The following is a 24,274-nucleotide window of genomic DNA, read 5'->3' on the forward strand; positions in this document are numbered from 1 at the left end:
ATATAACAATTTTAAATTTTAGTACGTTAGCGAATTAGCCAGTAATAGTTCGTTTAGTTTTATTTTGACTGCTACATACCATTTAGATTATTAAAACAAACATTGACATAACTAAATTAATCTATACTAATATTATAAAGCTGAAGAGTTTGTTTGTTTGTTTTTTTGAACACGCTAATCTCAGGAACTACTGGTCCGATTTGAAAAATTCTTTCAGTGTTAGATAGCCTATTTATCGAGGAAGGCTATAGGCTATATATCATCACGCTAAGACCAACAGGAGCGGAGAAATGGGGGTAAAACAGCAATGGGGGCAGCAGCTAGTTATAGATAAAACTTGCAGGTGACAAAAGAAATTAAATTAAAAATTATTACTTGCCGAGTTAATTTCTAACCAAAATTGATCTTCAACCTTGTTAGGTCACAATTATAGTGCAGCATCTTATTACCAACTCTCACGCCATTTGAGACTTTATAAAATTACAATTGAAAAAACCAATGTTAAAACTTATCATGATGACTCGAATTATAAGAATCCGCTATCCATAAGTGTGGCATGGGAGACTAACGGTGGTAACTGTTCAGTTTTTGTCAAGATCATTGTGCTGCAAAGCATTCACTTGAGATTCAACGTATATGGCTGATTAGTTTTAATTAGTTTATTAGAAAAGTAGACTTTTAAAAATTATAAGTAAGAAAGTGTAGATAGGTTTAATAGCGTTCCTGTAGTGGCACGTCAAAATGTGGCTACTTTGTCACTATAATTTATTTCATTTATCTCTTTTTAGCTCACTCTAGTAACTAGTTGATATCATGCCATTTTACGTCTGATCGTGTGTGCGTTAGTGTGCTGTTTTGAAGATCGGATATTATGCTGGTAACCTTGCTGGTAACCTATCAACACGTTTTACTAATAAGTAATAACATGTCATAGCAATGGAAACCATTTAATACACTTATAAGGACGAGCTTTAGTATAGAGTTATTTTGTATATTTGCTGGTTTGTCTGAAGGTTTCGTTTGAAAATCCATAAAAATAATATATGAAAAAAAAATCTTACCTTATGACAGTAATCTATAACTCTCGATGTTTCAACTCCTTACTCGTTTTTCTCAGGTACCCGCATCGAATTTAAAATAATGGGCTAGAACATGAACTCCATCAGCATGAACGAAAGTCGCGAGCGAATTCGACGAGAGAGGGAGAGAGAGAAGAACACATACACCTCTCCCCGTCTAGCGCTCCGTCGAGTGCTGCTATTGGCGGAAGGCCGGCAGTTCCGGGAAGCGGCAGCCATCTTGTCGAGACTCGGCCCGGGAGTATTGCAAAGTGTAGCTTCTGAATTACCGATTGATTTGTTAATAGAAGCTTTGCCACATTCAGCGCATCTTATTGAAACTCTTCTAAATAGGTGAGTGTTATAATTTGATGCTTAAAGATTCAAAAAAAAAAAAAAAATTTCTAACCAAACTGCGTCGCATCTTTGGTCATAAATTCTATTATTTCCAAATATAACTAGCTAACTTTTATATTTTTACAAAAAACGTATATTGTAAGAATAGATCTCGTTATAAATTTCGTGGCTCTATCGTAGATTTGCTCACTTCATAAAATGCTCGAGTTCATGTAATGTTCGCATTTCATGATGTGGGCAACTCAATTTGGCCAGATAATAATCGTCTACATTTTACGACTTTGTCATCTACGTCTGTCATGTAATACCTACTATAACAACTTTGTAAAGGGAGCCTCTGGGAGATGGGAATTATAAATTTTGTTTCAATATTTATAGAATATTAGTAATACATAGTTAATTTTCATAAACAGCGTTAAAATTTTACTTTACACTACCTGAAAACAATATTCACAATTTGATAATATCGTCAATAAACATAACATTACAATAGGTATTTGAATTAAGATGACTCGAGTAAAATCTGACTCATATGAATTGCGTATAAACACACGGACAGTATGTTAAATAGATGTAAATTATGCACAAGCCTTAGCCTAGTAAAATATTTATGAGGAATCTAGTATATAGGTATCCTTATATTATATTATGCTAGGTCGGAAGTAGAGCGCTTGGTAGGCAATACCTAAGAGTTAAGACCGAGTTGATTCAACTCAATTTCATATTTTAATAAGTTTGAAAAAAATTAACAGTGTTATTATTTAAAGTCTGTCGGCAGTTTAAATTTATTATGATTAGGTTACTTTTTCTAACATCTCTTATTATGTATCATGTATTTATAATAATAAGTTTATCGTAGAATTTTCTACATTTTGGGCAAAACAATAAATTATTTTTTACTATACTACTTAATATTTGAAATTTTATTAGATATTTAGAACTTATAATTAATTTATTTGAGGTCGAAAGTAAATCATTGTAATGCATCGTTAAGTTCGTGAAGGTTAGTTTTTTTTTGGCGATTATAAGTATAATTGTAGGTATTGTACTAATGATATTTCACTTAAAATTTGTTTGGATTTGAAGATTTAATTGCTCACTACTTGACTTGGCAGAAATGTGCCTGCTAATAGATAATAATCGGAGTTAAATCTTTTTTATCTCGGTAATACACGGGTGAAGCCGCGGGGCATACATAAACACATGCGTAGTAAATAAAATATACCGGCCGAGTTGATAACCTACTCCTTTTTTAGAAGTCGGTTAAAAATGCTTTTATCTATAGAATAATAATAGTATTAAAAAACGTTCATAAAATACGAAAAATGTATTCCACGTTGGTACCATTAATAGCTGTAAAGAAAAATCAGCCTCGAGAAAAATTGACAAAAGAAACACTTATAGGCTTTACATGTTATAGAGGCAAATAATGTTTCTTGTCTATACATATAATAAATCTGTAGAAAGGTCAATTCTGTACATTGAAAATATTGAAAAAATAAATACCAGGGGGTGTTACTGGATCGATACCAAACCCAAATATGTGATTAAAAAAATTTTTGTCTGTCTGTCTGTCTTTTTGTCTGTCTGTCTGTCTGTCTGTCTGTATGTGAAGGCATCACGTGAAAACTAACGGTTCGATTTCGATGAAACTTGGTATAATTATACCTTATTGTCCTGGGCGTAAAATAGGATACTTTTTATCCTGGAAAAATACGTAGAAAAAAATTAATCTTAATTTTTCAGTTTTATCCATAGACGTTGTTCTGTAGAACCGCGAACACACGTTGCGTATTATTATAGGCCTAGCCGTATTTGGGTCCAATAGATATTTATAAGATGTCATTGTCAGTTACTCCAAATGGAGAAATAAACCATCCACGCGAAGTCCGCCATCCGCGCGGACGGAGTCGCGGGCGGAAGCTAGTTGGTAATAAAATTGGTGTTTTTCAGAAGTACCATTCCTTTTAATATTGTCAAATACAACTGTTCCTGCGCCTTGTGAATTTACACATTTATAAGAGCTCTATTTACCGTCTTTCCAAAAATAGGTGTAGAAAAAACAGTTTTTTGTGTTTCTCTATACAAAAGAGTCATTCCCAGTTGTCTGTTTGTCCTTGCGTATGATTAGATCTTTAGAAATACGCAACGGATTTTGATGCGCTATTTTAATAGAGAGAGTTCTTGAAAGTGTGTTATGTAAGTAAATAAAGTTAAGACAATGTAAGTTTGACTGAAAACTAGTTGAAAAATAATTTTTAATTATACATATACAAAATTCAAAGGTGACTTATATAGTGATCTATCAACGCACAGCCCAAACCACTGGACGCATCGGGCTGAAATTTGGCATGCAGGTAGATGTTAGGACGTCATCCGCTAAGAAAGGATTTCCCGAAATTCTTGCGGGACCGGGGAAAAACGGGGATGCACGTACAAAGTCGTGGGCGGAAGCTAGTTAATTTATATGTAGGTTTCACGCTTCAATCTAGTTTGTTTTTAATTAGAATAAACTTGTAAAACCAGGCAATAAAATACATTTCACATTTTGTAGGTCACTCATGTAATCGCCATCAAATAAATTCACTTTTTAATCATTTTATGCCTTAAAAAAACAAGATTTACTAAGACGGTATTTTATAGTCTCTTTGAAAATCAATTAAAGTTTATTTGATCGGCAATATAAGATATTTCGTTTTAATAAAAGAAATAACAATAACGTTTTTCCTGAATTAACAAGAGTAGACCCGGGATCTAAGATTAGTTCATAATATGTTTTTTAATATATATCGGAAACAGCATTATTGAAATTAAGTATGAAAGTTAACTATCATTAGTGTAGTTAATATTATCTGTGCTATCACGAACGACATAACTAAATTAGTTTATAATCACAAAATAACTATAATTTTATGCCGTACGCACTAAATTAAAAATGTTCCCGCATTTCTGAGTGTAACAATAGGAAAGTTGTATAATTTCGTCGGAAGTAACTTATCTAATTCAAATGCATAGTTATGTAAGAAAGTATTGTTAGGGGCAAAGTTCAAAGCTTATGAATAATATAGGATTTTTTGTCATTGAAGTATAGAGAATAAATCGAACTTTCTTCAAGCTTGATTCTATTTTTATAGTATGTATTGATGTTGACGGTGTTTATTCTTGTACTAGTTCGTCTTATTGAACGTCTGACTGGCCGCATCATTTATGTATAGCTGTGCCGAATTTAGTTATTGCTTATGTTGTTGTTGTCAAAGTTTAGCTAGAGAAAGTTCCCCTTATTGTTCCGATAGTTTAGGGAATTGTCCGGAACAAATAGATAAAAATTAAAAAATATGAGCATGCCCACGTATTTAAATGTTTACACATGACTTTCAAATCGTTAAAAGTTTAAAAGCTGAAGAGTTTGTCTGTTTTAACGCGCTAATCTCAGGAATTACTGGTCCGATCTGAAAAAAATATTTCAGTGTTAGATAGACCATTCATCGAGGAAGGTTATAAGCTATATATCATCAAGCTAAGACCAACAGGAGCGGAGCCACGCGGGTGAAACCGCGGAGCGCAGCTAGTATTTGATGTTTTGACACTAAAATTGACATGTTAATCTGTTTGTATAGTTGTATAGACTGTTAGGTAATATATTTTATTATAGACAATTACGACATACGTTAGTAAGCAAAATGAAATTGAAGACGAACTTTCTCGATTGCATTATGACATGTCAATAAAAAAGTTTTACTTTTACGACAACTATCAGTGGGTTGGGCCACTTGACTCAAAACTTCGACCGGTTTGTCCAAAACTTGTTTTTGTATACGTAATACTTTTACCACGTAAATCATTATTTGGTGAATGTTTTGGCAATAAAATGCAATGTATCATGTTTGTTAAATTATAGCCTTTGATACTTTAACTTGTATCTTCCGGCATCTTTAATTTCTTTGATGTTTTATTCGTGACAAGTACTGTGTTATATAATCTGCAATATTCTTAATAACATATCAGATATTTTAAAAATTGATGAATCATTTAGCTTCAATGTTTAAGTGATGATAAAAATAAAGTACGGCGTACATAGCTTGGCAACCCGTTAGAAGATCTTAGGCCTGCCTCAATGGTAATTCAACAATTACATGTAAACATAAAGTATTTGTATTTTGTTATAACATAAGTAAAGATTAAAAAGATAAAAAGCAACCGATGTTCGCACACCATGAACATCATGTATCATTTGAATACCACAACGGTATCTAATAAAAAATCTGCGCATCTTAGACAAAGGTAACGCGACAATTGTATCGGAGTTCACACATTTTCCAAGAGCGATAATGAAACTAAAACGCAAAGTTATGAAACTTTTTATATCCTATTGTGAGCATGGGAGCAAATGAACTTGTGATGAATAGTTACATTATGTAACTTTTAATTTTAGCGACCAAGCCCTCGCCTCGCTTGGTTCCCTTGAGAAGTTCATTCAAGGAAGTCCTTAGAAATGTCGTGTATATTATGGTGCTGTTGTAAAAATAATAAAATTTTACCCACTATATTATAAGGAGTCAGTTTGGCATTCCAGAGATTATTGCACATTTTAGCTTACCTACATAGACGGCGTACGGCGGCATACATTGATCAAATTGGTGTTTTAGAATGTTGATAAAAAAGTCTTGTCAATTTTCTTGATATCCTAGACTGAAACTAGCATTTCATTTAAATGTACCAATATTTATATTGTTACTTGCTGTCAGAATAACATTAGGTAACTGTCCCATTGAATCAATCTTACTTCCAACAACATATTGATACATATAACGTCTTTCCAGGCTCATATCCCTAGAAATATCACCCCGTCCAGAGCTACAATGCGACTCAGTGGCCTGGAGACTGGTTGGTCTGCTCGGAGGGGAACAAGGCACTGGCCTCCGAGGCAGGACCAGTCGACTGGCGTCAGTACTGGTACAATACTCGCCTGAGGCGAGAGACACTGTGGATAGTAGACGGCGACAGCTGGATGCTGCTGTGCAAGGTAAGGAAAGGAAGGGTGTATTTGATAGTATGTTTATTGCTGTAAAATATAAGGTGGCTAGAAATTCATATAAGTACGAAGCTGGGAAGAGAGTTACAGTTGATGAAAATTTTGAATATTGTGAAAAACAAGATAGACCTAGTCGATTATTACTTTTAGCTTATTAGGTACTAGCTGCGCTTCGCGGTATCATCCGCGTGGCTTTTCTCCTGTTGGTTTTAGCGTGATGATATAAAGCCTATAGCCTCTCTCGATAAATGGGCTATCTAACACCGAAATAATATTTTAAATCGGACCAGTAGTTCCTGAGATTAGCGCGTTCAAATAAACAAACTCTTCAGCTCTATAATATTAGTATAGATTTGATTAAATTGAGAGAAGATTATGAAAATTAAAGTAATAGTATTTCAAAACAAAAGTTGTTACTAAATATAAACAATCGCAGTAATGTTTTGGAAAACAATTAAAAACACGAAACAGTAAAATCAACAAAACCAAGAGCTGTGAAGTAATGTCTTCACCTTGAATTACCAAATGATAAAATAATTAGTTCACATATGCAATTGTAATCTTTGGCTCAAGAATTTTTTGGTTATGAAACCGAAGTTTTTCGTACAATTGTGCATTTGATGTGAATTTAATATTCGTTTATTGTTTAATGTCATTGAAGATTTGACCAGATATTTCTACACAGTGAATATTGCGCACCCTTAAAACATAAATGGCACTAAACGAAAATGTTAATTTTACAGTACGGCCGTTTTAAGATTTTTTAAAAATTGAATGGGTGATATGGAACTAAAAAAATACAAATATAGATTTGTGATCGGATTAAAATAACAGTTTAACTAACTCTGTTTCAGTATCCAGTGGCAAATAAAAAAAATATTTATTATTTATTAATGGAGAAGCATTTAAAAAAAATGTTTAGTATTGTGTCGGTTATAGTTTTCAAGTTATTCAAAACTTTTTGCTTAATGACCTCTAAAATGTTATTTTCCCTACATTGTAATAATAACAAAGAGAGAAATAAAACAACAGAATTACTAAAATAATAAAGAATTATATTTATTTGGCACATGCTCATAGTTTTCGGTCAAAATTACCACACATATTCATAATTAACAAGTTTGTTTGAATCTAGATAAAAGTATTGTCATAAATAACATTAACATTAAAATCTTGTTCTTACTACTTACTAATCAGTACAGTTATTAGAGGTATTTCAATTAATCTGCTAAGGTCAAAAGTATTTCGAAGTAGGAAGAGTTAAAGTCACCTATCTGTAATATCCAGTCAATTTTTGAAAAAGGTTTTGCAAACCCTTTCTTTGGAGCCGTTTACCTCGGAACTTCGTTAACCTTCTTCGGTTTTCTATTGGAGTTAATCTTTTTATATTTATATCTGGGCTTTATCTCTGTTAAGTTAAAAATAAGTTTTCGTGACTCTTCAGAAATTCTATCTGCGATTTTCAGACGACATGTTCTTCCACAAGGTTGCTTAATCATTTTAGCTGGAAAAACGTTTTGAGTTTGAAACATATTTTTTGCCTGTATTTCTTAGTATCTTCACAATATTTGTAGTATGTAACGATATTATTATTTTTCGTTTTCTTGTAATTGCATCAACAGGCTGAGTTCGCAGCTGCTTCTTTTGCAGTATCGTTCATCGTTCCTGTGTCATTTGTATTAAAATGTATGATTTCGACCGTTTCGACGTTATCAGCAGGGCTGGAAGAGGCGACATGATAACCATCATTCGGAGCAAGACCACTTTTAAGATTCGAATCAGCAGGAAGATGATCACTTCTTTGATGATTATTAGAAACTTCAACAATCTGAGTGATGGAAATGTCATCAATTTTTAAAGAGCTTGGCATTTGGTCATTCCTTTTTCTTTACATTTTGGGTTCTCTGTTTCGTCATCCGGATTAGAAGGGTCGAAATTATTACGTGTGTCTATAGTACTTTGAGTAATTTGTTGGGTTAGGTTATGGCCTTTGTACAGACAAAGCTGAAGCTGAACTGGATGATGTTCTTGAATACGAAGATGAGGACGAGCTGGACGACGAAGACGATGACGACGAGTTTGAGTTTGATCTCCTGCATTTTTTCTTTGATGGAAAGTATGTTCTGTCATCGTCTGAGGCGAGAAAAAAGTCACCATCGTCAGTGTTAGTTTGGTTGTGATAAGAGCTTAAAGGATGAACTTCTCATGATGTTCAAATCGGACGCACTCATTGTTGAAAGCGGTTCAACAATATCGGAATTTCTTTTAGAAGCAGGCTTAGTAATTTGAGATCCATCATGGTCATCATTTTCTTTTTTTCTTTGATTGTTCTGAGTTGATAATTCTATTATACTTCTACATCTACTTCTTTTCGGATCCATGATAGTATAATACAAAAAGCCTTAAACAAAATGCCTTTTTTATTAATAAATTCGTATAAAAACAAAATCCTAATTAAAGTTAACATAATATAACTGACACTTATGTAATTGCGCACAGCGAAAATTTAAAAGCATATTTATTGATTAAATGGCTCTTTAAAGAAAATGCCCGTTATTGAATTCGTATAAAAACAAAATCCACACTAAACTTATTAAATAACTGGCATTATATTCAAACTGCCACTTATGCATTTACTAACTGTAAATATTCGAAAGCAAATTAATTAAATAAGTGGCACTTTACACAAAGTGCCAGTTTTTGACTCACCTCGACAAGGATTCCCACCGGAGACTTGACACGAAATGGCATAGTGCCGGTTTATCAATTACCGACCGGACAAATTGTGACAAATTCATAAGTGACACTAGCGACATCTAGCAAAAATTTGACGCATTAGAGCTACCGGGATCTTTGCGTTAGGCGCGTTTCGTTTTATGCCTTTTGACTGCATACTTAACTCAAAAATGAATTTTTTTGTATAGTGCCACTTATGTTTTAAGTGTGCGATTGGTAAAGATACAATCTTATTTAATATTCAAGAGAAACAAATACTAATAAACGAACTGAATTTTGAACGAAGGACAAAATAAAGTTCAGATTTCTTAAACAATGAAAAAGAGGATGTACATATACAGAAGCGCTCACTATCGTCAAAGTATTCGTATCGTCTCATCGAGAACATGACGTCATTATTACATAAAAATACGTATAGTTCCATTTACGCACGACAGGGGCGCTTTTCTAATTCCCATACAAATTGAGGATAATTTTAGAGCTAGCGCGCAAGAGCAACTTTTGTCTCCGCAACTATTTTGTCTCTCCCATCAGCTATATGGGCTAGTAAGAAAGTGCGCGCACGTAGCGACGCAACTTCCTATAGAGTTGATGGGAGAGACAAAATAGTTGCGGAGACAAAGTTTCTCGTGCGCGCTGGCTCGTGCTCACTGCTCAGAAGAAAGTAGACGGTATTTACAATGTCATAGAATTGATAACAGTAGCAGATATTAGATAACAATTATAGTATGGTGAATGTGGAAGTTTATTTAATTTGTAATTTCCTCAACAACAGGATGCGAATAAGCAAGGATGTAATAAGCATGGTTTCCTTTAGATAATCTCTTCGCATTCTAATGAGAGGGAAATGTTTGGCAGGAAATTTGGTTATAATCTAAACGATTATCAAATTTTATTAGTTCTGGTTTTGATGGAACCACAGTGATGGATCAGTATTATTATATTGTATAATTTGGATATTACTACAAATACATTAGGGATAAGCAATAATGACTTAACGAATTTAACAACTGCACTAAAATCTCAAATAATTACAAATAAAACAATACCAAATAATGTTTTCAATTCTTTTTGTTTTCTTTTAATACATAATATAATAGTTGTCTATATTTCCAAGATTAATATATCGACATCGAAAACCCATCGTAGGTATATGAAAAGAAAGTAGGTAATAAGAATAGGTACATTAGGATCATTTGTTACATTAAATATTGAAATTACATTTTTAGTCAACTCATCTTTATGTTTCTTTTGATTGATTGAAATACACATTTATATTATACAATGCAGGTCTAGGCACACACGGCTTGACTGCGGACTCATCAGGCACACTGATTTCTCTGCACGTGGCCATGAAGAACGAACTGCAGCGGCATGTCGACGTGTACAAACAGGCGCTGCACAAACTGGAGGAGCTGGTAAGAATGATAACACAAATCATTACGATGCGACATGACACGACATAATACACAGCATAACTCATAGCACACAAACTGCTCAGCATAACAATGAACATCACAGCACACAGCACAACAACGCACAGCCCAGCAGAGCACAGTTCAAGTTACAAATAAACATAATTCGATACGACTCGATACATTACGCTGCATAACACGTATGTAGTAAATAATAAATATGTTTCTATTATTTCTATTCTATTTTATTCTATAGCTCACAATACAGCATAGCATACAATTGCTGGGTGCTGTGGTGTATGTAACACCACGGCACCGGGCACACAGCACAACAGAGCACAGAGCATAGCACAACAGGGCAACGTACGATACGACTCGACACGACACGATATGATGCAATACATAACATAACACATAGCACACAACCACATCATAGCATACATTACAATACAGCACATTAGTATACGACACGACACGACACGATAAATAGAAAGAAAGAAAAAAAAAAACGTTTATCGTGGCGTGTCGTGTCGAATTATTGACTATACCTTCCAGTCACCAATAACCATCAACCAAGAGCCCGCGTCGTCGTCCCACCAGCGGCTGCTCGCGCTCTCGCACGCGGACGTCGAGCGGCGACTTATCGACAACAAGTCGCTCCTCACTATTGTCGATAAGCCCGCGCTTCGACAGCTGCCGACCCTCGTCGCATCACTAGCGGCGAGGGTGGAGAGCGATAAGGCGGTGCTGGCCTGTGTGGGACAGATTAAGAGGAGCGACCCCACCTTGGATCTGAGTGATACGAGGTAGGTGATAATTAATTATGCTTATTATAACGTATTGATTTTTTTTGTGTTATTTTTCATGTCTTAATTTTGGACCACTAGGCGACTCATGACAACACCTTTGACAAAAGACAGTATTGTTTTATTCAATCAAAATAAAAGAATGTTTATTTATAACAATTTGCCAATAATTCAAAAATGATGATTCTCACTTTTTTATATCATTGTAATTACTTCATAATCAGAGAATTATTTATGAACTAACAAAAATCTTAGAAAGTAAACCACGATTTACCAAACAACCTACTTCTATTAATTACACCAAATTTATATAACATGAGCAACAATTTACAAGGAAGTCAAAACAAAAACTCCTTAACGTAACATCCAACATTAAAAACCTTTTAACTACAATCAAATAAAGCAAATAATTACGATGCAGTGTTAGGTAGGGCGTGAAAATTCATATCTACAGTCTCGCGATCTCGTTTCCTAGATCGCGGGATGTAAATGATACCATCTATTGAGGAACGGGAAATTTTCACGCGTTTGCTCTAAAGCCGCTTATATCGTACGGATACGACACGATATTACTTATCGTGTGAGTAAAAATAACGTAGTGTGTTTGTGGGAATTGAAAACGTAGTGTGTATTATGAATTGGCATTGTCGTAGAAAATGTAAATGAAATATACATCAATAAACAAAACTAATAATTTTGTGTGTGATTTGAGCCACTGTAATTATATTGTATTCATTAATCAATATACATTATACAGAATACCTAAGCATATCGCGGCTCGAATGTTCTCAATTATTACAAAGAGCATTACAATACAAAAATCATTGCTTTGACTTCAAGTTTAATACCAAAAATATTCTTTGCCAAGTTTTTAACTATCTATAAATCAAAATCTATACATATCCGTTCACCACGAAAAAACGTAACAAGCAGACAAATCTACTTTCACAATTATATGATTAATATATATTGATCATATCGATTATGAAGCACAACCAATGAAAATCAATATTAATTTAAAAAAAGAAATGGGAAGCAATGGATCGTATCGTAGTCGTTACGTATGTACTAAATACAGTACGCAAGTAAGTATTATTTTACACATATACGAGAAATTGTTATTAATGTCACGCAATGCAGTCCGTACTTTAATATGAATTAATTTGTTCGTTGAATTAAATTTTACACTACATTGATGTATCGGTAATACCTACTTAATGTTTTTTTTATGAAATTCTTCACAACACACTTTCTTTAATTAAAACCGAAGATAAAACGTGGACTACGGATTTTATTTAATTAAATAATAAATTTTAATAAGTATCTTCATCATAGGCTATAACAGTTTTACCAAAAACATCCTGAAATATTATGTTAATATCTAGCATTCGGAATATTTTATCAAACACCTGAGTACCATGACTATAGCCATATAACTTATTAGAGTAAATACATTCTGCGTCTGTTGCACTGATCGACTTTTACTTAAAAATTAGTTCTAACTAGTAACCTTATATTACGATGTATATTATTTACTCTGTGCCTTCTACTGAACAAATAAATATTTTCAAAGACAGAACCTATCTTTTAAGTCCAAAAACCTAAATTATTCCACAAAACAGTTCATTAATGCGGTGAACTCACCTTATTTCGGATATTACATAACATAATCAGGTTTCAAATATATTAAGGTACTTTCGCGGTTTTGTAATTTAGAAAACATTAGCAATTCATATGTTATTTGGGACGACACTTGATTTATAGCGTTTCTTATTTATTGGCCATTTCTTTACCGACAAACACTTAATTTCGCTCTTAAATCAGTAAACAAGATATTATAGTGTTCTTATATTTTCATCTAGAGTTTTAACTTTTAACGCTTTGCGCGTTAATTATATTTACAAATTTAAAAATTTACATAAACATTCGATGTCTGTTTATATTCATAAATAATTAATAAAAAAATGTAGATTTAATCTTGCTTAGCAGTTTGTGCTTTTTAAACTTAGCAAGATTCCTATACATAATTATATTTTTATGTAAATAAGAGTTTGTAACTAGATAAAAAAAACTCAAAAATTACACATAAGAAAAACAAGCTGAAACTTGAATCCAAGGTTTTTCAAAGAAAATCCTGATAGTTTTAATGACATCTATATAGAATGTACTTGTGAATAAATTCACTAAAGTACTTCATTTAAAAGCTCATACTAACTTGCTTTGACGTAACTCTCAATTCGCAACAATGGTTAATACAGTTAGCATTCAAATGTTTCCTATTCACAAGCTCGTAAAGTGTTTATTGTTATTGTATTAAATAACGGAATTTCTCTAGAGAAAATGCTGTTTGCTAATTGAGCGATTTCCATACAGTATGTTATAGCGGATAGCCTATTTAGTATTAAACTAGGATATACCTAGTACTAGGAAAGGCGTAAAAATAAACATATGATAACATAAAAAATACGTAACAACACGTAAAATTAATGGAAAAAAGTTGAGTTAAAAACTAATTAATTTATTTTTTTGTGGGTGTTCACGTAATCTGGAACCATCTGGAACATTTCACAAAGCACCGCCAAAGTAAACGTAAACGTTCCAAAGTAAACGGTTTTACTATAGAAATAAGACAATTGAAAAACAAATCTATATACATACATATATAAATATCGGACGGAATGGACAATAGATATAGGACCATACTGCTTACCTACCTACTGAAGAAATTACAAATATACCCACTTTCATAAGAAAAATGTTATTATTATCTAAGAAAAATATACTCCGATCTTAGAACGAAAAATATCGTGAGAAAGTGCTGTCAACGCACTAAGTGTGTATTTATTTAGCTGTCATGTAATCATAGAAATGAGTGACAATACATTTGTTCACGCAACAGATATATCTTAGGCAATAGGAAAGAGGTAATTACTTCGAGAGCCTTCCGCGTATGTTTGTTTTGTGTGATTTCTATCCGGACTTTAGTGATAGTTTTTTAATATGTAAAACACTTTAGTTTCTATAAATATCGTAAGTTAAATTTTCGTTATGAATAAGTAAATAATCTGTTTTTTTTCGTGCCTCCACAAAGAGGAGCGCATAGCTCGTAAAAATTAAATTATTTTTGAATAGATAAGGCGATGCTTTCATTGAAAAAGTTATGAATTAAAACTAGCAGGTTTACGATTTATTATGAATGAAATATGAAATTTTGCATAACTATAAAGATAAAATAATTGGCAACTATCAAAGTATTAAATAACAAATCATATCTATATAAAATATTTCAACAAGTGTGAAACAACCAAACCATAAAGTTTAAAACAATGGGTATCTAATAAATTCGACTATAATTTGTATAATTGATGTTATCTCACTTTTCCCATTTACCAAATTCTCAATGAAAGTTATTATGTCATATTTGATGAGAATTTTATACGATTGTGCCTCTTCGTTACGTTATTTAATTACTGATGAGCCTGTGTTCTAACTTTTTAAATCTAGTAAAATACAGATAAGATAAGAAACAGTAATTGACTAATTGCTTCGGATTAGAAGAGTTATCTAGTCTTGAGTTTTCTTTCTACTTTAGGAATCTCGTGTGATTATTATTACACCCACTTATATTATGACCCACTTTAAACGGCCAGATTTCGTTCAAACTTTGTAGATTTATTGAGGACCGATGATAATACACTAATTTGATAAAATTTTCTATTTTTTAGTTCGGTTTTCTATAAAAAGCGTGTTTTTTAGTTTTTTTAAACTATTATTATTATTTTTATTTTTATGTATTTAGGGGCCATCCATAAAGTACGTCACACGTTAAGGGGGGGGAGGGGGTCGACAAAGTGTGACATGGTGTGACAAGGGGTGGGAGGGGTCCTAAGTTTCGTGACATCACATTTCAAAATACTAATCGCGTAATTGGAAATATAAATAAAACTAAAAAATATGTCCAACTCTATCTTTAGGGCAATACGGTTTAAATTGTTTTGTTGACAATTTATATATTTTAATCATTAGTTTATTTTTTTGTTATTGTTTCAAATATTTGATATTATGTTGATTTCATAAAAAAGTACTTAATATAAAAAAGTACTTAATTTAAATGGAAATAAAACTAATTTCGGAACTGCTGTTTTTCGATGATTGCAAAACATGTGACGTTACACTAGGGAGGGGGGGGTCTCAGAAATGTGACTACCTGTGACAAGGACGGGGGGAGGGCTCAAAAACTCATGAAATTAGTGTGACGTACTTTATGGATGGCCCCTTATACAGTTTCATAATATTGTTGCAACTGTAAAGTCTAGTTACTATTCGTTTAAAAAGTTTTTATAACTTACAGTTTGTGTGCTAAATATGAAAGTTACGCAAAAGTGAATCCGTCTTTTATTATATAATCGGGATGTTATTAAAGATTACATGCATGCAGCAACATTTATATGCAGGTGTTATCATGAGCTCTAGAAGTTAATATATATACAGGGTCCAGTTGTATTTTCTCGATGAATCATAAAATCTTTTTAAATTTTTATACGTTTAATCAAATAGTAGGTACATTTATTATAGTTGATATACGAGGTACTCATGAACATTGATGTATACAATGGATGTATATAAACAACTATACTGACACTTGCTTTGGTCGTCAAAAAATGTCTGAGCCGCGTTGTAAATCACGCAACACAACACAATAATTGAAATTAACACTGTTTCGTGGCAGTAATGTTCAAAGCTTATTAATCTTTACAAAACTCTGCTTTTTAGTATCTTACACGCGTAGGTAGCTAAAGATACTAAAAGGCAGAGTTTTACTTAGGACAATTTGCGAGCTTGAATGTCTAGCTGTTTATAATTAAATATAGTTATAGTTGAATTCAATAGTTGGATTCACACAGCGAGCAGCCTCGCGAAGCAATTACTGCGTGATCAGCTCGATCACTGTGGCTCAACCGAAGAAAGCGTCACGTGCTTTCCTCGACCAAGTTACATCCATAGATCGAGCTGCGTTACGCAGCAATTCAGAAGGCTACCTACTTGCTCTGCGACCATCCTACTAATATTACAAATGCGAAAGTTTGTTAATTTGTTTGTTTCTTGCTCCTTTACGCGAAAACTACTGAAACGATTTTCGTGAAATTTAGCAAATACACCAAGTGTAACTTGGATTAACACATAGGATTTTTATCCTTAAAATTTTACTGGAAACGGAACTAAGCGGGTATTCCATTGACTATGCATGTGAAGCTGCGGGCGAAAAGCTTTTAAATATATAATTATGGTCTTAAGTACCACAAAACAATTTAAACACAGTCTAACTTTAAACAAAGGATATGTTACTTTGATAGTTGTCTATGTGAAATACGACAAAACCAGATTAAAGAGAATCCGCGCTTAAAGATAAACCCTGTTTAAAGTTTTTTGTGGTAAGATGGATATATATTTTATAATACCTTTTACAGACCAGTAGCCGGTGTGCTAATGAGCTACTCCCGGGGGTGTGCGGCGGTGCTCTCACAGATGAGCGCCCCGCCGCCGCCCCCGGACGCGCCACGATCGCCCACCGACTCAGCCAGTGATGGGTATCACTCTGATAGCGATGATACTAGCCACCATCCTGATAGGTAAGTTGTTTACAGGGGAAGTGGGGAGTTTAATGGGAACTATACAGTTGACATACCACACCTTAAAGACCAGTAGCTCTTTTATTACCCCAGAAAAATCGCTAAGAACTATTATAGTTTGCATTCAATATGTTCTTGCTACAAGCCGCGATCACTTATCGAATTAGTTAGCTATGACTACCACTCTGATAGCGATGATACGAGCCATCATCCTGATAGGTGAGTTAAATAGACACTGCACAGTTGACACACCACCTCACAGACCAGTAGCGGAGTGCTTAAAAAATCGGATTAACTATTGAATGTGGATAGTTTTCGTTAAATTTCACTAAAAATTTTCGCCCATTTTAAATCAAGGTGTTTTTGCAGTCAAACGCGTTCTCCTATAGAAATCTAGCTGTATAAACGAAAACTACCTACTTAGTTCTCAGAATAAATGAACAAGCTATTGAAATGGGTCAAATTGATGACAACTGATTATCAAATCAAAGTATTAGTTAAGATTCTAATATTCAATAGGTGAGTCTCCACAGAACGAGCTACTTCGCGCATCAATTGCTTCGCGAGGCTGCTCGTTATGTGGTAACCCGCTTATTTGTCATTTCGCAACATAGACCACGTGACCATACTTTACTTCGTAATGGGTACCATTCACAGGCGCACCCATCCGCTGGATTTGTAGCTGGCGACAAGTCCGCGGACAAATCTGCGTGTGTATGTGTAGTTGTGCGCGGCTCGCGGCTCGGCGCGGCGCTCGCCGTCTGGAGACGGATAGTGATAGACGCTTAGATCATTAGATAGACGTGTAGTGTGTGGGCGATGACGGATTGGTCCACGGATTGGTACGGCTCGGGGCTCGGCTCGCGGTGCGTGTAGTGAATGCCGGGCTTTACAGTTAATTTGATGTTGAACGCGGTTACGAACCCGCATCCTTCGTAATGCTCATAGTAGCAGTTTATTCGAATTTTTATATTCAAAGATAGTATTTTGATTTTAAAAGAAGTTCTTTATACATCAAAATGCTAATAAACCTTTAAAAAGGTTTACAGTATTAAAATATTAAAATGAATGTGAATTGAATTATTTAAAAAAGCTTACTTATTTAAAATTAAAACATTACCAATTTATAGAAACAAGCTAGTATCCCAATACGCGGCGGTTTGGTCGTTCGCGATGGAAGAGACTCTACCAGCGCTGTCTGCTTTGGAGGAATTGAAACAGACTCCACAATTGAAGTACAAGATTGTCTTCTCTGTTGTTGTGGTGAGTAAAAATAATGGGTATTTTTCCTAAATGTGTCTTAAAAATGTTTTTGAAGTTATACTTCTTTTGGCGCGATGGAGAAAAATGATGAGAGTGAATTTTTACGATGCGCGCGCACACCGACACATAAATTTAACAGCATGAAGTTAGTTCTAGGTAGTATGAAAATTGATAACTATGTTCAAGTTGTATATTCTAGTATTTTTTTCCATACGCCAAAGAAGTATAACTTCTAACGCGTGTACATAAGTACACACACTCTTTTTTATTTTAAAGGATGGTTTTCTTATTGTTGGATTGGTTCATACCATTAAAAATGTTTTAACTGCATACCAATCCAAAAATAAGAAATTTAATTTCATATGAATGTTTTAAATGTCACTTTAGTTAACGTTGTAACATGGTTATTATCTTATTACAATATTATGTACTAGATTTCCGCCCGCGGCTTCGCCCGCGTTTGCAAAGGAAAACCCGCATAGTTCCCGTTCCCGTGGGATTTCCGGGATAAAAACTATCCTATGTGTTAATCCAAGTTACCCTCTATATGTGTGCTAAATTTCATTGTAATCGGTTCAGTAGTTTTTACGTGAAAGAGTAACAAACATCCATACATCCATACATCCATACAAACTTTCGCCTTTATAATATATATTAGATGTGACTTTTCAGTAAAATTACATACATACAGGAAACCTTATAACAAATTATAAAAAGAAGGAATATGTTTGGCCCATATTTGGCCCTATCACTTATGATTTGAGAGTTTTCTGATGACAAAATCATAAAAACTTTATATTTTAAAAAACTTTGTGTGTAATAAAAAAGCCTATCTAGGATATCTTCTGCATAAGCTAGTAAAGATGGATAACATTGATAGATTTCGACTTTTATTACTCCCTTTGAAGGAAATCCTTAATTTTATATTCCTTTCAAGTTTAAGCAAGATACAATGGACTGAAGGTTTTATGCCCAATTTTATCAAATAGGTTATAAAACCTCTCGTTATCATGAAAAACGTTAAGACGTAATATTTCAGCGAATAAGGAGTTTATTAAAGTTGATAGATTTATTAGTATTTTGTTAAGTTGGTATCGTCACAGATAATATAATAAGAATCTACTAAGAATGGTTCAATTTTAAATGTTTATAATATACTACATATGTAATATAATTTACCTCAAGAAAATCATTGTAATCTGTAGAATGAGAAATTTTGGGTGTGGTATAAAATAATGTCTTTTCAAAAATATTCACAACAGTTAAAAAGAAGAAAGTTTGGGACATTGAAATTTTTTTATCGGAAAGTCGCAGGCGTCGCTATAGGCACAGAATACTTGATAGCTAACGCTACTATAGGCTTATAGTTCAGGATACATCGCCCTTTTTTGCAAGTGACTACTATCAAGCTGATTTTCCGTTTGTAGCTTTATTTTGATGAGACACCGAATAATTTCGTGTACGAAACTCTCGATTGTGGTAGCTAACAGAGATAACAAGGATAACATTTTTTGATTTGATGGTACACAAATATTTATTACGCAATTTGTAGGACAATATGTCTGTTGAATTATATAAACATTAACTAAGTTCAAACAAAAAAATCAGCTTGTTAGTAATCATTTATGATGACCTCGTTATCGATACACTTTGGAAAGGGGGACTCTTTGAACCAACCATAAATTTTGTAGGACAAATATTTTTTCGAATAATTTAGGTAATTATCTTGAGATTGAACAAAAAAAAATCAGTTAGTAATAAATATTTGAGAACCATCAAATCAAAAAAAATTATCCTTGTTATCTCTGTTAGCTACCACAATCGAGACTTTCGTACACGAAATTATTGGGCCTCTCATCAAAATAAAGCTACAAACGGAAAATTAGCTTGATAGTAGTCACTTGCAAAAATGGGCGATGTATCCTGAACTATTAAATTTATAACGTTAATTTTTGTTATTATAAAATCTATGTTGTATTAAATCTGAGTATTATTCAATTGCTTATACAAAACGCATGTCAATTAAAAATATAACGAGACATAATATGAACTCAAAAAATCTAAACTTAGGTAGTAGGAATTTTATGTAACGTACGTAATAAATTATGTAAATAAAGGATAGAGTTACTTAACATAAATTTGGTCAAATTCAAATAATATCAAAATCTACAAATACCCAAAAGCTCAATTTGTGATAATATATAGCTGCAATCGGTCAAGTACTTTAACCATTGCTTTTAAAAGGAATTAAGAAATATTCCATAGGGACTCGATAAACCTTGACCCACTTATAATGTTACATTTTTCATTATCTTTGCTCAAATTTGGCGCCAGTTAATCAGCAAACTTTAAACCTTCTGTTATAATTAAATTGTGTTTCATTTTACATTCCTGACGTTTTATTAACGAAGAAAAGCCGGGTTTTATTTAAGTAACGGTTGAGAAATATATTTAAATTTTCAACAAAAAGTTATGTTGCCAAATACGATTATAAGATGCGTACGTATGACGATATTATAAGGATAATATATTATCATTTTTTTCCCGCCATCTTCTGTAACGTCATTCCTTCATTCGTCTCCTTGTGCATTGTAGAACGCGCCAAAGCCCTCATGACATTATATTTTCCCGTCAACTTCTGGGACGTTGTTACTTCATTATCATGCTGTCCTGGTAGAACGTGAAGCCCTCATAATGTTAATATGAAAATATTCATTTCGTCATAGCATACGTACTAGGTCAGCAGAAATGCGCAGAGGTCTTAGTGACGTACTATTTTACAGAAGCAAACGTCTTGGGCTCTATTAGCCGCATAGTAGAAGATCCGAACATAATTAAGTCGACCTTCACCGGTGAGATAATAGAATGAGACCAATTTTATAATAAATTTAGTCTATAAAAAATGTCCAGGATTTTCCCAGCAAACCCATTTTTAATACATTTTTTAATACACTAAATTTATTATAAAATTGGTCTCATTCTATTATCACGCCGGTGAAGGTCGATCTATATTTGGATCTTAGACTAATAGCACTATAAACAAACTCTCTTCCAGCTCTCCTTCCGCGCAGCGATAAGTCTCCGCGACCGTCGTATAGCGGAAGTGAAATCTCTCCTCGGCTGTGAGAGTGAGAGTGAGAGTGAGTCCGTATCTGGTTTCGTGACAGCTGCCATGAGATTGTTGCGGTCCACGGCACACAGCTTCCCGTTGGGAGACGCTGAAAGAACTGTTATTAATCAGGTTAGTGTTGATGGTTGGTAATGTTTTATGTAAAAGGTTGGATTTGGATGCAATTTGACATTTATTTAGGTGACATTTTAATTGATCTTATTTCTTCTTCTTCTTCTTTTTATTTAGTGGCACTTCCCGACACCAGTGAGGGCGGATTTTTTAACTAATTTGGGTTAAATTGAATAATATATTGGATATATTTCGTTCAAATGTTAATTTTTTAAGTTTTTTTTCTTAAACCTCTAATGTAAAATAAAAGAATTACAAATAACTTCTTTCAAATTTAATTTTCAAAATCTTATAGAGTACGAACCACAATTTAGCGTTTTCACCGCTCTATGTATATAGTATGTAAATTGTAAATACTCTATTACAATTATTAACAACACCATCACACTTAATATATTTACTTCATCATCATCATCATCAGCCCATATATGTTCCCACTGCTGGGACACGGGCCCCCTATGCGGGTACAGACCATAATCCACCACGCTGGCCAAGTGCGTGTTGGCGGATGACACATGACGTCGAACTTTTTAATTCTTCGACATGTCGGTTTCCTCACGATGTTTTCCTTCACCGTTCGAGCAGTGGTGATGTTACAACATGCGCAGATAAATTGAAAAATCAATTTATTTCTTGCGCGCTCGCCTGGTCTCGAACCACGGACTTATCGATTCGAAGTCTAAGGTCTCACCACTGAGCCACCACTGCGCTGTGTGTATATTTACTTACTTAATTTTTATTATATTATTTTTCATTATCACACTACAGGTGGTAAAAACTCTCAGCGAGTACCGCAGTCTAAGTTCATGCGGTGCGCTACACGCGCTGGTCGCGCGCGCGGCGCGGGCCGCTTGGACACTCTCCCTGCACGCACCGCCGCTGCGCATCGATACTGACTTCACACCCGGTGAGTGTACAGTGTACACACAGTCATACACACACACTGTACAGTCTTCGTACATTAGCTTCATTGCGCGCTGTCAGCGTTTTACGCGGACACGCGGCATTTTAATACATTTCATTAGTTCGCGTTCGATCGCCACCGCTATCGCGCGTTCTCACGACCATAACCATTAACCATATTATAGAGTTAAGGCATTACACTTATACACAAACACACACAGAAACATACATACATGTAGAGTCATATTTACTTAAAATAATTAAGACGAACTAAGGCACTGGCCTTACCTTCGTCCAATCGTCCAAATAAACTCAACCGATCTGCTTATAGTTGTTTGACTGATTGCAGATTTGTGACATCAAAAAAAAAAAAAATTTTACTTACAAAAACACACACACAAATTAATAGACACACTTATATACTGATGGATAGGGAGGCTGGTAGACAGATACACAGACAAATGAGATACCGATAGTGAGGCCGGTTGCAGAGCTTGACCGACCATCAGTGCGTACGTCAGTCGCGCTTGTCATATGTATGGAAATTCATAAAACCGTTCATAGCTAGACCGACCATACGCACGCGTATTGTCATGCGTATTACTGTCATATTCATATACATTGTTGATGCGTATCGTCAGGACCGACGGTACGCACTGACAGTCGGTCAAACTCTGCAACCAGCCTAAGGTTACAAGCGCCACCGTCCATATAACAACGATTAAACACACACGTGCACACATTAAACAAATAAATAATATGATAGGACATTATTACACAAATCGACCTATATAGTCCCACAGTAAGCTCAATTAAGGCTTGTGTTGTGGGTACTAGGCGACGATAAATATAATATTTAAAAAATACATACATATATAGATAATAACACCCAAACCCAAGAACAAATAATTGAGTTTATCACACAAATATTTGCCCTGACCGGGGATCGAACCCGGGATCGTCGGCTCAGTAGGCAGTTACTTTACCACTGCGCCAACCGCGTCGTCGAGTTATAAACATACAGGCGCATAGACACAAACACACGCACACGAGCGGAGAGAGAGACGAATTCAAACACTAGAGAAATAAAAGCAATTTGTGTTTTAATGTTTATTGAAATTGAATATATGAGAAGCATCTGCCATTTATTATAACACATTAATAACACTCTATTATTCATTTCAGTGGTAATGAACCCAGAGAAGCACGTGCGCTACAGCGGCGCGGATCGTCGCTCCGATCTGATCAAGTCGTTCGTGTGGCCCGCACTGCTTGATACCAAGCAGTGTGTGTTTAGAGCCGTGGTGCTCACTTAGTGTTGCAAGATAGTTATAGAAGAGAAAAGAGGAAAAACAGAAGAATAAAAACAACAATAAAATTCTAATTACCATTACTGTGGTAAATAATCCCAACAAGCAATACACATTGAGACAAAGTGAGGAAGAAACAAAAACAGAAGAACATGATGAAAATACAAAACTCAATCATTCAAGTGCTAAAAAATGTCAAAAAAATAAATATAACAGAAGTTGAAAAATTATACCACGAAAATAAAAGAAACTTAATAATGAAGAAGTCTAAACACTTCCTAATAAAAAACGCGATATAACTAACCATTCTAGTGGTAAAGAATCTCGGGAAGCAACACACATTGAGATAAGAGTAGAAAAAGAACCAGATAATGAAAATAAAATAACATGACATGACAACATAATAATAATAATGACAAGAAGCAAGAAATAAATAATCATTTTAATGGTGATATACCTCATCAAGTCTTTCGTGTGGCCCGCGCTGCTCGATAATAAGCAGTGCGTATTATAGAAGATTTGG

General features: G+C 34.1%; 1 protein-coding gene and 1 long non-coding RNA gene across 2 annotated transcripts; one reads left to right on the plus strand and one right to left on the minus strand.

The window, feature by feature from the left end:
- Positions 1–1,141: 1,141 nt before the first annotated feature.
- On the plus strand, positions 1,142–23,920 carry LOC123702728. The gene is made up of 9 exons (XM_045650516.1): positions 1,142–1,412; positions 6,236–6,438; positions 10,474–10,601; positions 11,154–11,404; positions 16,873–17,034; positions 18,165–18,297; positions 21,353–21,538; positions 22,307–22,445; positions 23,627–23,920. The coding sequence occupies exons 1-9, from the start codon at positions 1,153–1,155 to the stop codon at positions 23,755–23,757; spliced, it is 1,593 nt and encodes a 530-aa protein (XP_045506472.1). The 5' UTR covers positions 1,142–1,152; the 3' UTR covers positions 23,758–23,920.
- On the minus strand, positions 7,482–9,389 carry LOC123702729. Its single transcript, XR_006752904.1, has 2 exons — positions 9,157–9,389; positions 7,482–8,848 (listed from the first exon to the last, which is right to left on the minus strand). It is a non-coding gene; the product is annotated as an uncharacterized LOC123702729 (long non-coding RNA).
- Positions 23,921–24,274: the final 354 nt, after the last annotated feature.

Source organism: Colias croceus, chromosome 24, assembly GCF_905220415.1.
Source record: "Colias croceus chromosome 24, ilColCroc2.1".
Lineage (NCBI taxonomy): Eukaryota > Metazoa > Arthropoda > Insecta > Lepidoptera > Pieridae > Colias > Colias croceus.

What these genes read in the sequence shown, in the direction of transcription:
- LOC123702728 (XM_045650516.1), top strand. Translation starts at nt 1,153, where the DNA reads ATGAACTCCATCAGCATGAACGAAAGTCGCGAGCGAATTCGACGAGAG. An exon ending in ACTAGCCACCATCCTGATAG is followed by an intron (nt 17,035 to 18,164) that starts GTAAGTTGTTTA and finishes ACCAATTTATAG; the next exon opens with AAACAAGCTAGTATCCCAAT. An exon ending in AAAGAACTGTTATTAATCAG is followed by an intron (nt 21,539 to 22,306) that starts GTTAGTGTTGAT and finishes ATCACACTACAG; the next exon opens with GTGGTAAAAACTCTCAGCGA.